Source organism: Glandiceps talaboti, chromosome 23 (assembly GCF_964340395.1).
Source record: "Glandiceps talaboti chromosome 23, keGlaTala1.1, whole genome shotgun sequence".
Taxonomy (NCBI): Eukaryota; Metazoa; Hemichordata; class Enteropneusta; family Spengelidae; genus Glandiceps; species Glandiceps talaboti.
This window is the reverse complement of record NC_135571.1, coordinates 7,002,896-7,019,032: the sequence shown is the minus strand read 5'-3', so window position 1 is coordinate 7,019,032 and position 16,137 is coordinate 7,002,896. Positions and strand designations below refer to the sequence as shown.

Genomic DNA, 16,137 nt, shown 5'->3' with positions numbered 1-16,137 from the left:
TTCTAGTGCAAATAAAATATATAACATTTAAAAAGTATGTTGTACATTTGGCTTTACATGCTGGACAGTTAGGGAGCCTTCAGTAATTACAAGGGGAAGGGAATAGAGAGAGTAACTTTTTTTTTTTTTTTTTTTTTTTTTTTTTTACAAATGTGGTGGTTATTGAAATGCATGACAAGAATGTAACCGACCCATGTATCACGCCATTCCCCTGAGAGGCTCTGAGGGGAGGGACGAAGAGAGTCGGGGAAAGGGTAGGGGTAAACGTCGATAGGCAGACAAGCAAAGTGAAAAGTCAGAGACGGGAAATTTCCTGTTGTTCCATGTATAAAACCAAGCTGTACCTGGGCTAGCGGTTAACAGATGCATTCCATCTTGATCTTACTAGATCAATTAATCAAATCCAGCAAGGTATCTATTAACTTTATAAACTAATCAGAGTCAGTCACAATCACACTGTCTAATAAATCACACCACACAAATTTATTCAACAATAGGGGGCGCTCATTATGTGCAACAAACGTTAATGAAAACAAATATTTACACAACAACATGCCTTAGAAGAAGGAAATCTTTCAATCACGGAATACCAGAATTAAAATAAACGACCTTAATAACATCCCAATTACCTTGAAGACTATATATTACTTTACGGCTAATTGTCGCTAGTGTTCGTAACTGAAAATTTCGTTCTGAAAATCATCATTAGCTGTGAATTTTTCTTACAAATATTTCTCTATTGAAAAAGTACACCAAACACGTTTAGTCGAAAGTCCATTCCCTCTGAATATGTAAATCGTTTAGTAATGGTACTGTGTTCATTGACTTGATGTCCATGTGTAAACAGTCGTGAATCAAATACACGGTAAATACGCTAGGTGATCATGAATGCTTCAGCAAATATAATACTCACAAATAACCAACAACGTTCATCAGCGCTCGGTAGGTCAAATGACATATGCAGGTTATAACACAAGCAGTTCAAAAACCATTCCAGCATTGAGTGGTCAGCTGTAACTATTGCCAATCTGACGAGGATACCGCCACCTAGTGGCCAGCTATAACTATGGAATTTGTCGAGTATGGATATTCGACCAATTGCAAGACAGATCGAAAACACAGTGCTAAAACACTTTGAACTAATTGTGTGTTATAACCTGTGTAAATCGTACAATGCAATAATTGATATACCAAGCCACTTGCCGTTGGTGGCGTAATACTGGACACGTACACTTTATAGCTATAGTATACTAGTATCGGCAAGTCAAACCAAATTATGATAATGTAACAACAAATACACTCATGCTATCAATTTCAAGTTTCTTAATATATGTCGTTGATAAAAAAAGGTGATAAATTTTACACTGGAAAAACTAATTCATAAATGAACATAGATATGTAAATCAAATAAGGGTTATGTTATGATGACGTCACACAATTAAAGCCAATCAGCGAGGTGCAATTTTGATATCATCAAATGATTTCGGCCAATAGTCGGGGAGGGGGGGAGGGTTTTTTGATAATATTTGATTTTAGCCAATCATCGGGATACCACTTTGACGACGTAACACGAGTTCAACCAATAAGCTTGGTGCAATTTCGACGACGTAACACTGTCACGGTTTCAACCAATAATCAGAGTGCAATTCGGCTACATTACACGATTTCAGCCAATGAACGGGCTGCAATTCCGATGACGTCGGTGATTTAAACCATTGATTCTATCCCTCTTGTTCCCCTCCTAAGTGCATTTCTGTTTCTCTTTCTGGAGTGGTTTGATCGCCTCAATTTAGCGGCACGAACCAGTTGCGACGCCAAGGTTGGTGCTACGAGACTCGCCGCCGTCAGTTCCACAATCGGTAAACTTTCGTAGCTCTTCGCTGCGGCCAAATTGCGCATGCGTCTAGAATAACATACCCCACAACACTTCGGCCCGAGAACATCACAATAGTGGTCTGCTTTCTGCATGTTTACGTGTTCGTCTTGAAATCTCCAGTACGCTGACCGTTGACCATTTTCTCGCCTTCGGCGTCTTCGCCTACGACGACTCTTTTGTCGGGATTTGGGTTTGGCCGTTATGTCGATTCCCGCCAAACGAGGCAGGAGAACTTTCTCTAACTCGTCGTCAACGGTTTCGTAGCAACGCACAGTTTCATCCTCCTCGTCTTCTTTTCTTTTGAAATACTCGTCACTGTATATCGTGCATTTGTCCATTTTATTCTGAAACTGGATGATTGGTTTTCCTCCGTATGGATCCCACATGGGTGTCTTGGGTCGCCGTGGTTTTCTCTTTTTAGGGTTGCCAATAACAACGTATTTGGAGCAAGGAATCGGTGGGAATTTCAATTCGCAGTCCAGTTCGCCTTCTTTACGGTAGATCTTGGTACATAATCTATTCATAGCGTCAACGTTGGGGGCGCAATACCAGAAATCGGAGCCCCTAATGAGCTGTTGTCGTAGAGTGTTGCTAGAGGTTACAGCTGTACACGTCTCGTCAGCTATTTGTAGGTTATACCAGCTGATCCAGATCTGAAGCATAATATGAAAACTAGTTTAATGAAACTATTAACAGAAAACGAAACAACACAACACAACACAACACAACACAACACAACAAAACACATGTACAACACAACACAACACAACACAACACAACACAACACAACACAACACAACACAACACAACACAACACAACACAGCAAGTGACAACACAACACAACACAACACGACACGACACAACACAACACAACACAACACAACACAACACAACACAACACAACACAACACAACACAACACAACAAAACAGACGAAACTGTCATTTCGTGTTAGAATGAAAATATTGATTTTTAATTTTTATTTGATTATTATCAAGTTTTGAGGGTGTAATAGTGACTTACGCGTCCAATAAGAAAACAGTATATTTCACCACTAGAGGGCGACCTTCTAGTGCTACTGATAATATACTGAGAGTACAAAAGCTTGAAGCTGTCGTCAGAGACGTCGCCGAGTATTTGAAGTGTTGTTTCCCCGGCTAGTATGTTTGTAGACTGACAGATCAGCCGTTGAGGGCGCGGTCTATCCTCCCTTTCCCTAAAACTGAGCCCGGACCGATGACGTCACTACAGACTAGTATTTTTGGAGAAATGGTAGAGGAGCTATAGGAAAACTGGCTAAATGGATACGTTCAAAGTATGGCGACAATTTCCAGTTCATTACAGGAGAACCGTCAGAAACGTGTCACTTTCAAAAGGACAGATTTATGTCAGATTAGAATTACAACGTATTTATGTGATAAAAAACCCATCAGTTTCCTGCAAAAAAAGATGGTGACGTTCTAAAAAAGACCAATCCTCTCAAATCCTTACGGCTCTATCGATAAGATATATTAATGCGAGAACCTGGGATTGAATGTTGGGCCTTTAAGTTCCTCCTCTCCGAGTCAAGAAACGCGTCTCGTGAGACATGCTGAACACGAACATGGTTGTCTTATAAACCATTGTTAGCCAATGACAATAGTAAGATATGATAGCAGTATTTGATGTCTAGCTGATAATTAACCTTAGTATTGCACCATAGTCCGGCAAATATCAATCTCAATGCGAAGTTTAATATTGATGCAAAACTCTCTTACCTAAGAAATCACGATAAGAACCGTCCGGTGGAGAAACATTTTACGGTGGAAACATTTTACAGTGTGTAAAGGTAAGTTATCAGTACTTAATTTTTGAAGCATAAAATGAATGACCTGTTAATGTTATAAAGTTATCTTGTAAAATGTACTTTATCATGCCTCATTGGTAGTAAATCGTTACTGTGTATTTGCATAATGACATGACACATTTGACGATATGATAGCCATGAAACTTGCAATGTTGTCCGAGTCGGGGGGGGGGGGACTGATCAACATTGTCACACAAGTTTCCTGGTTACCTTTGGGTGCATTAAACAGAAGAATCATCCCGGAGCCGTTCGTTACGGCATATGCCTAGTGTCACAGGTACTCGAATCAATCTCTATAATTTTTTTTAAAAATAAGACTAATTTACCGTACATTTAAAAGAAAAATCACAGAGATTGATTCAGGTACCTGTGTTAAATGTCATTGCCAAACGAAGGAACATACTGCCATATCATCAGTACCCCATGACAAGACCAAATATATATCATTTCACATATGTGTGAAATTGTGTCAAATTGTCGAAGTGCCTATACAAATACAACCCAGAAGCTGACATTTCACATATTATTAATTGTGTGTGCGCGGGTCTTGGAATCTATTCAGTTCGACGTCAGACGCCCCGAAGTCTATTAATATAATTGCCAGAATGGAACTCGGCCCTCGATATCAGTATGCGATTATAGTAATTGCGCCGGATCGGAACGCGGCAACGACTTAAGTTTAGATAAAACCTAGGGAAAAAAAGACGCGAGTGCGACTGTTGACAGTCTAGAAGGACAGTTATATGCATATCTTATGTTTGTTGTATTAGTAATACTAGTACCACATGTATATAATGACCGTTACGTAAGAATATGTCACTGCATGCACCATGACTGTTATCGTCCGAAGTCCAAATTCAACCGGTTCACATGGTTGATTTATGAAGAGTACTTAAATAAGGTACGCCGCGACGGGGCGCCCTCACACATCGGCCAACCCCTCTCGTGAGAGGAGGCCGGTGAGGTTGGAACGTTATGACGTATGTTACAGTCTATATGAAGAGCAACGCCATTCAATATTACGATGTAGTACAAAGAATTACAGCTAAAAACAGTGATGTAGGCTTGGTGTTTTACTTATGGGACATTACAGCTAAAATGATGTTGGTTTGGTGTTTCACGAATGGGACATTACAGCTAAAATAATGTGGGCTTGGTGTTTCACTCATGAATCAGTAATTACGTTTTTGGCACAGAGCTAAACATATTCCAACTCTAGACTAACAATAACAGAGACACAATTAACACAGCAGAATCCTTTGTTCATTCACATTGGACATTGATAAGCACTGCAGCTACTCTTAAACAGTGAAATAAAAACAGGCTTCTAATGAAAACCATGATTATATTTACTCTGTATATATTCATAAGTACCCCTATAAATCTACTTAACCACGGAAGCATACTTAATCACCCCCTGTTTCATTATGATAAATATTAAGGTATAAAATAAAAAATTCTAGGCTGTAATTAATATACGCATACTAACTTGATAATTATATGTCGAGGATACCGCAGCTAGGCCATTAACTGTGCTAACTTGAACAACGCCACTGTGCGGTCATTCACGTCAGTTTATATTGTATTATGTTAATATCTTTTTAATCACAAATTTTGTGAACATGGTTTGTGTTGCTTTGCTTGATTTATTCATCCAAGACTTTTTTTCCACACAGCTGGAATTAACATCCCCATATATTCGACCAACCTCCAATGCAGCTGGAATTAACAGCCCAGTATTCGACCAACTTCCCAATACTGCTGGGATTAACAGCCCAGTGTTCGATTAACAACCACAAGAAGATCAACGAACAAGATGAGGAATCGTCAAAGACATTTTGACGATTATTGGAAATGGTCTTTGCTAGTTTTCTCGTGCAGTTTTACAACTTTGGAATTGCCACGAGCAATGGGCTGCTAATGATTGAATTCCTGAGGTACTTTGATGAAGGGGCGTCAGTACTCTCCTCCGTTTTCACCATTGCTGTATTCATGGGAGTATTTGCAGGTGATGATATAACATAGAACATGCTAATTTTTAATGGTTTCTAAATTTATGAATATAGTTGACTATGAATTAGAAAATAGTATGGTTATCTGAGATTAAAATTTAATCAACTGTGTGCAATTTTTAGTCACATGAACTGTGAAATGGATTTGATTGGTCCAGGGGTTGCTATTGGCAAAATACCACAAGGCCTAGCACTCTACAAGCGGTCGACCACCTTAAAAAAAGTGAATCGACAAAAATCAAACAAATTTTCATCCTTGCGGTCCCACTGGTGGTAGATTGCTGCACGGTGACAAATGTTCGCAATGAACTGAGCGATTTATGTCGATGGAGCAGTGCAAAAAATTTCTATAGGGGCTAAAAATGTGTGGTTCCGATTACCCTTAGAATAGGTGGGTAGGTAGATTTTTTTCATTTTTTTCATGTTTGAGTGTATAGTTCAGGTAGGTTTATGTTCCGTTGTTTTCCAAATGGCCTCTGTGTTATTGGTTTCTTCCCATCAGATGCACAGCCATTACAGATTGGAAGAACAGTTTTATATTGTCTTATTAAGTTGTAGTTGATGTCAGTTTCCACATGTGCACTATATATTTCTCGCGAGACTTCACAATTTTCGTGATTTTATGATTTTTTTCTCGAATACGAAATTTTTTTTTAGGATAAGCAGTAAAAAAGTAGATGGGGAAGGGTAACTGGAACCAATCAATTTTTTTGACCTAAGCTACCAGCCTAGGGCGACAGTTGCAACTCCCTTGGCATGTAATGTAATTTACCCAACGTGACTTCTTCTTGACGAATCATTGGCTCGCATAATTTGTAAGTCTGTTCTTCTGATACCTTCCTTTGGATATACATAAATTAAATTTGACAAAGCTGAATGGTTTTGCAGCTTTATTCTTACCTAATGGGTCTACAAATGAGTCTGTATTTTATTCAAGTTTCTCAATATGTCTATAATATATTAGTTACAATCTAACTTGCCTTTATTTTGATTCACATTAGCTCCAATAATTGGCTACATGGTGACAAGGTATGGAGCGAGAGCTGTAGCCACTGTTGGGGCAGGCGTCCATTGTATTGCCATGATAACGTCGGCTTTCGCTGAAAGTGTTCCTCACCTAATTATTACACATGGGTTATTGAATGGTAGGTTGTTGTCATTAATTCATTCCTTACTACTCTAAGTGAAGGGAGGTTATGTTATTGTGATGTCTGTCTGTCCGTCCGTCCGTCCGTCCGTCTGTTCGTCTGTCTGTCTCGAATTCAATTGAAATGACACTTGACACACATCTTCCTTATGAAAACTACAAGAAATGATATGTTTTATTAGAAAGAGAGAGAGAGGAAGAAAGAGAAAGAGGGAGGGGAGGAGAGACTGATTCAGAGAGATCGACAGACTGACAGACATACCGACAGACAGACAGCATGCATAAGCGCGCGCACACACACACTTACACATACATACATACATACATACATACATACATACATACACACACATACATACATACATACATACATACATACATACATACATACATACATACATACATACACACACACACACATACATACATACATACATACATACATACATACATACATACATACATACATACATACATACACACACATACACATACATACATACATACATACATACATACATACATACATACATACATACATACATACATACATACATACATACATACATACATACACAGAGTCAGACAGACAGAGACAGACGGACGGACGGACGGACGGACGGACGGACGGACGGACGGACGGACGGACGGACGGACGGACAGACAGACAGACAGACAGACAGACAGACAGACAGACAGACAGACAGACAGACAGACAGACAGACAGACAGACAGACAGACAGACAGACAGGGAGAACAGAGATTGTGTAGACTGTAACATTTAGATAAACTATGTTTCTTTAAAGTATAATTCAAGACAAGTAATTTTAATATCAACCACTCATTTTTTTATCTCGACAGGTGTGGGAATTCTGATCATTTACATACCAGGTGTGGCTATTTTAGCCAAATATTTTGATAAAAGGTATGCCTTTGCCAATGGTATAGCTGGAGTTGGATCAGGAACTGGAGCCATTGTTTTCCCTCTATTAATAGAATTCTGCATTCGCACTTATGGGTGGCATGGCACTTTCTTTATCCTGACCGGCTGTTCCGCTAACTTGTTCGTGTGTGCTGCCATTATGAAGCCTGCTTGGAGGCCACGTGCTCAAAAACAAGCTGTCATGAAAGAAATACTGGAAGAAGATATAAATCGGAATGAAAGGCAAAGTGCTACAGAAAAAAATGAAATTGATGAGTGCACATGTGAGGATGAACTAATTTCTAATGGCGACGAATACAAGTCGGATCTGAATTCGAACCATGATAAGTATAAAACGGAAATTAAAACCGAGACTGAAATGAAATCGGGGACGAAATGTTCCCTGATAACTCGTATATGGGGATTCCATTTGCTCCGGCAATACCCACCCCTCATCAGCTTTGTTTTTTGTACATTTACATTTGGTGCATACAGCATGACTATGATAGTCTGGATCGTCGTTCGCTCGGTTGATGTCGGAATTCCTCGGATCGATGCCGCCATGTTGATGACGTATCTTGGAGTGAGCGCTATAGCTTCACGGTTCCTCACTGGATGGATTATTGACCTGAAATTCGTGTCTCCTGCAACTCTGCTGTCCGCCATGTTGTTTTTGAATACTATTTTCGTATCTGTGTTCACTTTCGCACACCGTTATGTCGTCATGGCTCTTTGCTGTGCAGGTATAGGACTGTGCCAAGGAATGATATTCCCTTTGATATCCGTCATCGTTAGGAATATAGTCGGTGCCGACAATTTTGCCGCTGCATTTGGACTTGTTGTATCTACAATGCAGCTTGGTGCATGCATTCTTATTGTCGCAGGTAATTTTGAGCAATATTTTAAATTTTCATATGAACCATACATGAATGTGTTTTTTGTTTTGTTATCCGTTGGTTGATTGACAATGTTCTCAAGAAAGTAATGAAGAGTGACTATTGTGCAGTGGTATGACAGAGTGTCTGTCTGTCTGTCTGTCTGTCTGTCTGTCTGTCTGTCTGTCTGTCTGTCTGTCTGTCTGTCTGTCTGTCTGTCTGTCTGTCTGTCTGTCTGTCTGTCTGTTAGCCACGTGGGCGCCAATGTTCGGATGTCTGCACTTGATGTCTGTATGGTGGGTCATTAGTTCATTTCATTTAGACAAAATGTAACAAGAAACTATATTCACACAATCTTGCTATCTCAAAGTGCACCATATGCAGTTTCTTATCGGTTCCTGTATAGTTGTATCAAACAAAGGCCAGTGAACACTAACATGAAACGTGCTGTAAATAACCCAGTTGGATAGTTGTGGTAATTAGGGGTAATATTTCATAGTGTCTAGCTGAGAACTCAGTTATGACTATGTCAAATGTTAAACATTTCCACTTAATCACACCTTTCCATTGGCATTGGATTTCTATGTACCTCTTAATCATCGTTGGAAATACATATTGGGCGAATATCATGACGTTTATTACATATTACACTGTACGTCATCAAGAATTATCCACGGAAACGGCTGTATGATAAGACAACATATCACATAACATTACTTATTTTATTAACTTATTTTTTTTCTTCTTTCTTTTTTTTCAATCTAGGAAAGGTATACGAGATAACTGGAGACTCCAGAACGCCGTTCTTCTTGGCTAGTACCTCTATCGCCCTAGCGACAGTTTTGTCAACGGTGACCGCGTTTGTAATGTACTACACACGCAAACGAGCTTGTAAGTCTACATCATCGTGACGGGCCAATCAAGAAGCATGGACATTTCGCTTTTTGCTTTTATTCGTCGATTTGTGCTAGTGATATTCTATAATACACAATGTCGGCAGTTTACATGAAATATTTAATCTGTAGCTGTTTGCTGTTACCGTTCTATGACAATAGATGAGCTTTTGTGACGTCATGTGATAGTCCCTAAAGTAAACATAACATGGAATCACAAATTGTGACTACGTAGTCTAGTATAATAAATAGTCTGTAAGGTACGCCGTGATGGGGCGCCCTCACACATCGGCCAACCCCTAATACGGTGAGGGCGAAACGTCACGACGTATCTTACAGTCTATATAAGAAAGTACTCTCAATAATTCAAATAAGACGGAACGTGTTACGAAATTGTTGAAGTTACACCGTGACCGTTTTGAGTATCAATAAAATTTTATTTAAGTACAGACGACGTACCATGAGCTGCGGGGTCATTTGTGTAAATGGTATAGAAACAGGTTCTTGGTATTTGTAAGGTATATTCCCGCTCTAGATTGTTTTTTCAATAGTACCTGGTGTCGGTTCCAAATCAGACCACCAACGCAAGGTTCATATATCACCTGTCCGTGACCTTTGAACGCTAGTGTAATCGACTCATTGTACTTTATGTATCCAGTGATATTTCGAAATATCTTAATTAATAACGCTGCTAAAACAGTCCTTCGATCATCCATGCAAATTTATGCAGACAGTGACTCATACTAGTGCTAGCTACTGTAGCTCGTGTTTACGCTGGAAAAATATGCTTACAGGAATGTGCAGGTGTACGTATTTCAAGCTGTACATATCGCGATACACGTCACTTTCACGATACACGTCATTTTCACGATACACTTCACTTGTTCACCACCTGTTCGATTCTATACATTTTCTTGTATTCTGAATTTTAAACTGTCTACATAACATTCCAACAGTTCTGCATGGTTGACGGTAACCAACATAATAAAGAAAAAAAATAGCTTATATTTTTTTCGGAAATCGCGGATCAATTTGAGTATCATACATGATCTAAACCTAGGTTTTGAACAGTTTACCGATATCTAAGCTAGCATTCAAAACGTTTGCAAGATACCCTTCGACAATTGCGACGCGCGCTCTTGCACTGTTATCTGAGAACGATAGAGTGATTTTTCTGTGACTGTTTCATAAAGAACTAACAAAAATACGTTAAAACTAAAACACTGAAAACTAAAACGAAAGAAAAGTGTACATCACAAGTTATATTTGATTGGCTATCATCGGAACTACAATATATATATATATATATATATATATATATATATATATATATATATATATATATATATATATATATATATATATATATATGTACGTTAGTGAGGGTTCACTACCAAACCAGAGTGACTATAGAGTTTCAATATAGCCAGCACGATGTGTTTTACGTTTCACACATGCACAAGGCCTTTTGTTACAAATTACATTAAAAAAAATTATAGACACTGATAGCATGCAGGCATATAAAACGATACATTTTATCTCACTGTGAACACAAATAAATATCACTGTCAGATGAAACATGGACGATTCAAACACAAAACGGTTTATTTGTGTTCACAGTGAGATCACATGTAACATTTTATGTGCGTCCCGCTAGCAGTGCCAGTGTCCATGTTTTTGTAATCTGTAACAAAACACACTCTGTGATATCTACAAAAATCACGCCGCCTAACTGGATGTCTAAAGTCACTCTGGTTTGGTAGTAACTTCGAATTTCTCGTTCTTTTGCGTATAGCGCAAAACACAAAGTGGAGGAATACTATGGCGGAGACAGTGTGATATACGAGTACTTGTTAAGTATGACATGAATTGTCGGGTTTACAAGAACCAAACAGTTAGCGCTAAAAACAAAAACAACAACAAATTGTAACCCTCCTGTGACTACTCGAAGTTGTCAGTATATAGGCTGGAAAATGTCAAATAGGTTTTAAGACATGCTGAACAGTTGAAAAAAAAATCTTACCCTGTGAAAATGGCCTACCAGTAAAACTTCAGTCTTGCTGTTGGGGAATATGAGAAACGACTGCACAACGCATTTTCACGGTTCCTAACTTTTGAAAGGCGTAGCAGGTGGCGACATGCGATCTATTTGTGTAAAAACGGATTTCACTTAAAAAGCGAAATATCATGAATTATGTAAGACATGTAGAAGATGTAAATAAACATGTAACGATTTAAGGTAGTACAATCGTTTGTGTAGTAGTTGGAAAGTAAACTAAACTGTATGCATTGCTATGACAACGTTTGGATATAAACAATTAATTGCGAAACTGATATCATTCTTTAAAAGATGTTGGCGCGTCGGTTACAGAGTAATGTTACGGGTTGCCATGGGAACGTGTGAAATTCGACTCTCGAGTGCAAGAAGGTGAAACCGTGGCAAGTGACCACCTCTGGAGGTCATGAATGTTATTTTGAAATATATATATATATATATATATATATATATATATATATATATATATATATATATATATATATATATATATATATATATATATATATATATATATATATATATATATAGTACTTACTAAAAAATTTAATTCGACTGTTTTATTTTAAATTGATGTAAAGAATACTTGTAACTCGGTAGCTTTGCGCTTGTTATACTTTGAATACTAGGTGTTGCAAGAATATAAGTTTGACAATAAACTTTAAGAAAACTTTTGCAACATAAAACTGTTAATAAGAAGGTGTAAACATTACGTCACTTATGACTTTCAAATTAAATCATGAGATAAATGTTTGTAAAACCAGAGATGTTAGAGAGAGAGCCTCTTTTGTTGACAAAATCTTCACAAATACCAGGCGACATTCTCAAGATGGCCTGCCGTTTGAGGGCGCTATCACGCCGTATCTTTCAACAATAAAACGTTGTACTTCAGTTTACGTTCACTGTATATCGAAGTGACTCGGTCACAGCTGATCAACACGTAAAGGCATTCAAAGGACTCCTGATATTTTTTCCGTTGTGACGTCAGACTGTCAGAATTCGGGACCCCTTTATATGCAGATAAGAGTACGTCTCTGGTGACTTCTTCGGCAGTGTCTGAGGTGACTCTTGTTTTTACTAAATTTTTCATTTGTTTTTTACTATCATAAATCTATTTTCTCTTTATTGTTATGACAAATTGAACATATAACAAGCTAAGCATATAATGACTATTAATGTACAAATGTATCGAGTTTAGGTGCCAGGGGCAAATGAGGTGGTAAGATAGTGCCAAGGGTAGGAGAGGGAGATGTTTATCACCTATAAGTTTTGAATTCTTACTCATTACTTTTTTAGAGCGCTAAAGCTAGTCACAATCTGATACAAAGATAGTCAGCTGTAGCTGAAATGAATTTACCCTCTCATCAAAATTATTAGACAGGTAATGTCGTGATTTTGGTTTATTTATTTATTAACTAACCGCCGAGCGACCTTATAATTAGCTACTGTATGTTACGATCACAGGTCATCACAGACTAGACAAGTGCGCCCTCTGTCACAACAGCCATGTCTTATCGGCTGCTGCAAATATACTAATTTTTCCGAATATCATAATCATGTACGTGGAAAATCTTTCAACTTTGTAAGGTACATTTTAATGATAATTATGTAAATATCGCATACTTGTTAGCTGATAACTGTCGCAGAGAGACGTGACAGACAAAGCGATTGCATTTATTTTACATTAATTAGAAAAAAAAATCGCAATTTCCTTCGCTTATCTACATTTTAACTTCTGAAAAAAAAGTCGGGGAGTACTCCTGGCTACTATTGGGGTGTTGTGGTAGTTACCAGGAAAACACTAACGAAATTCTTTAAAACTCAGAAAATGTGGCAAGTCGCACATCCACTTTGTTTCATGATGGTGAATATTGCGTTTGTTGGCGGATATGCACTGAAATACAACAACGGGAATATTACTCTAAGACTGGCCAGTGAGTATGAAAATTTGCATATCCAGATATATGCAGACTTTATCTCTCGCCGTAAGGAAAAGAAAATCGTTACATTTTGCGAACACGCTTGTATAGACATGCTGTAAAATTATATATTATTAATGCATTCTTCGTGAAAACACTCAACGTTGTTGATTTTGGTGGCAAAGAATGTGATTCTATACAATTTGATTTAAGATCTGACCAGCTTCATTAACGATTAACTGTGAGATCTCTGCCATCTGTGATAGATGAACGATCGATGTTTTCAATCCTTCTTTGGAGCCATCTGTCACGCATACACAGAGTGGATTTATTGGACTTGGGGACATTCTAAGCCGGTAGAAGTTGTACTCTGTCCGTTGTCAGGAACACTATTGTGATTTAAGTTATTTGATAATCACGGTATAGTGTTGTATGTATGTATATGATATGTATGTATGTATGTATGTATGTATGTATGTATGTATGTATGTATGTATGTATGTATGTATGTGTGTGTGTGTGTGTGTGTCTGTCTGTCTGTCTGTCTGTCTGTCTGTCTGTCTGTCTGTCTGTCTGTCTGTCTGTCTGTCTGTCTGTCTGTCTGTCTGTCTGTATGCATGCATGCATGCATGTATGCATGTACGTATGTATGACTTCAGTCATGGAGAATATATTTCGTTATCCTTGAGTTGTAATTAATAGAATGAAGTTAGAGTAATGCGACAGATTTTGCCTTAATATACGGACTGTATGTCTTTTCTTTGTCAGATTTCGAGTGGCTACATAGTAATTGCACGTCAAATAAACCCACTTTAAAAACACTAAGGTACAAATTAACTAACCGTAAATAAACACGTCGTGAACGAACCAATGCAAAGTGAGCAATGAATTTATTAGTAAAATAACTATAGCTTTATGTCGTTGCCGTACGTAAACCGATAACGTCATCATCGATTATTGTTGACCTCTGTTCCCGTTGTCATAGCGACAGGAGGACTAACCTTATTTCGTTCACGAGTGTCTTTTCATCGATCGCGACCGTTGTTGTTTTTTATTGTATCAACCCACTCGGATCTTTCCCCAGGTTCCGACTCCTCAGATTAGCTTTAAAAAGACAGGAGCGGGTTGCTCGGAAAAAGCCGGGTTCTTTTGTACCTGTCGCTGTGATTTGACGACGTTAGATATTCGGAACACGATCGCGATCGTTCACAAGAAGTACTTGATAGACGAAGCAGACAGGATTTGATTTATAGGAAACAGGTAGGTCGATATGAAACGTCTGATGGTTATCGTCTCGTGCTCACGCTTAGGTTATTGCATATATCTGTGCAAAATGTTTCCAATTTTTTTGCACATTTGTGATTACTTAGTCATATTCTTAGCTACATAAAAAGACGAAATCAGATCAAATGTTCACTGAATCAATACATTATATGTATATTGTAAACTCAACAATAACGAAATAATGGCAGCGGAAGGAACAGATTGGCGTTTCATTCCGTCCAATTTTCCAGAACATTTAGGATATACGCATTTATTTGTCAGTTGGTGATAGCTAAATAGAGCACATAGAATTATTCCTATTGGCGTCGTTTTCTTCATTTCCCGTTAAAGGCATGGGTTTCACTCCCAGGTTCTCATATCATCTTATCAGTGGACCCCATACGGATTAGATTACACCATCATTTTGTTCTGGGCCGCATAACTCTGCCAGTACTAAACAGTGCATTGAATCACCTGTGTGTGAACGTATTTTTTGTAGCTGTATGTATGAAATTAAATGATTTTTGGTCACATCCAAAAATCACCACCTTCAACGGTGATCACGATTTCCACCTGTTACTGCACTATATATGGAAAAATATTCACCCCTGATCATGAGTAACATGTACAATGTCTAATTATTGGTACTTTAACAATTCTCAGTGAATATATTCGGGCTGTCTGATAGAAGAATGGTTACAGATATGAATTTCGTGCAGTTTTAACATGGCGAAAGATTCAAACTAAAAAAAATCTCTCCGGTCAGCGAAACCATATTCGGTAAATATCACCGGAAAAAATTGTCCGCGATTTAAAAAAAAATAATAATTAATATATATGTTTTAAATTATATTTGTTATATTTTCTGTAGGTGCTGCATTTTTTTTGTTAAAAGTACGTAGCACACGATTATTATAGCAAGTTGGTCAGTGTTTGAAAAATGACTTTGACTATACCATGGCGAGTAAAGAATTGTCGAATGTTATCGTATTCATGGAAGGGCAATGGACTTTCTATGACGGAAAGTATTTTTCCTCTGACGTATGGAATATTTTTTTTGATTACCACGTTAAGCACTTTTAAATATATTACTTTTCTAAGTTTTATTTCTCATTAGTAATCAAACTTTGGCATTCATATACAGCTTAAAGAAGAGTAGGGTGACTTTTTCAAAGCGTTCTGTATGATGAAAAGCTATGCATTTCCATTTTCTCTCACACTTTTTAAAAAAAAATACTGGTGTAAACCACTTCGAATTCCTAACATCGCGTGCAAATTTACAAACGTACATGAAAGAGAGTCAATTTAATGTTTGGTGTGTATATATA

General features: G+C 37.8%; 1 protein-coding gene across 1 annotated transcript; it reads left to right on the top strand.

Annotated features, from left to right (window-relative positions):
• The first annotated feature begins 5,576 nt into the window (after positions 1–5,576).
• LOC144453213 (monocarboxylate transporter 14-like) lies at positions 5,577–10,190 on the top strand. The gene is made up of 5 exons (XM_078144489.1): positions 5,577–5,730; positions 6,736–6,879; positions 7,743–8,687; positions 9,444–9,569; positions 10,123–10,190. Exons 1-5 carry the CDS (start codon positions 5,577–5,579, stop codon positions 10,188–10,190), a joined length of 1,437 nt encoding a protein of 478 aa, XP_078000615.1.
• The last annotated feature ends 5,947 nt before the right edge of the window (positions 10,191–16,137 follow it).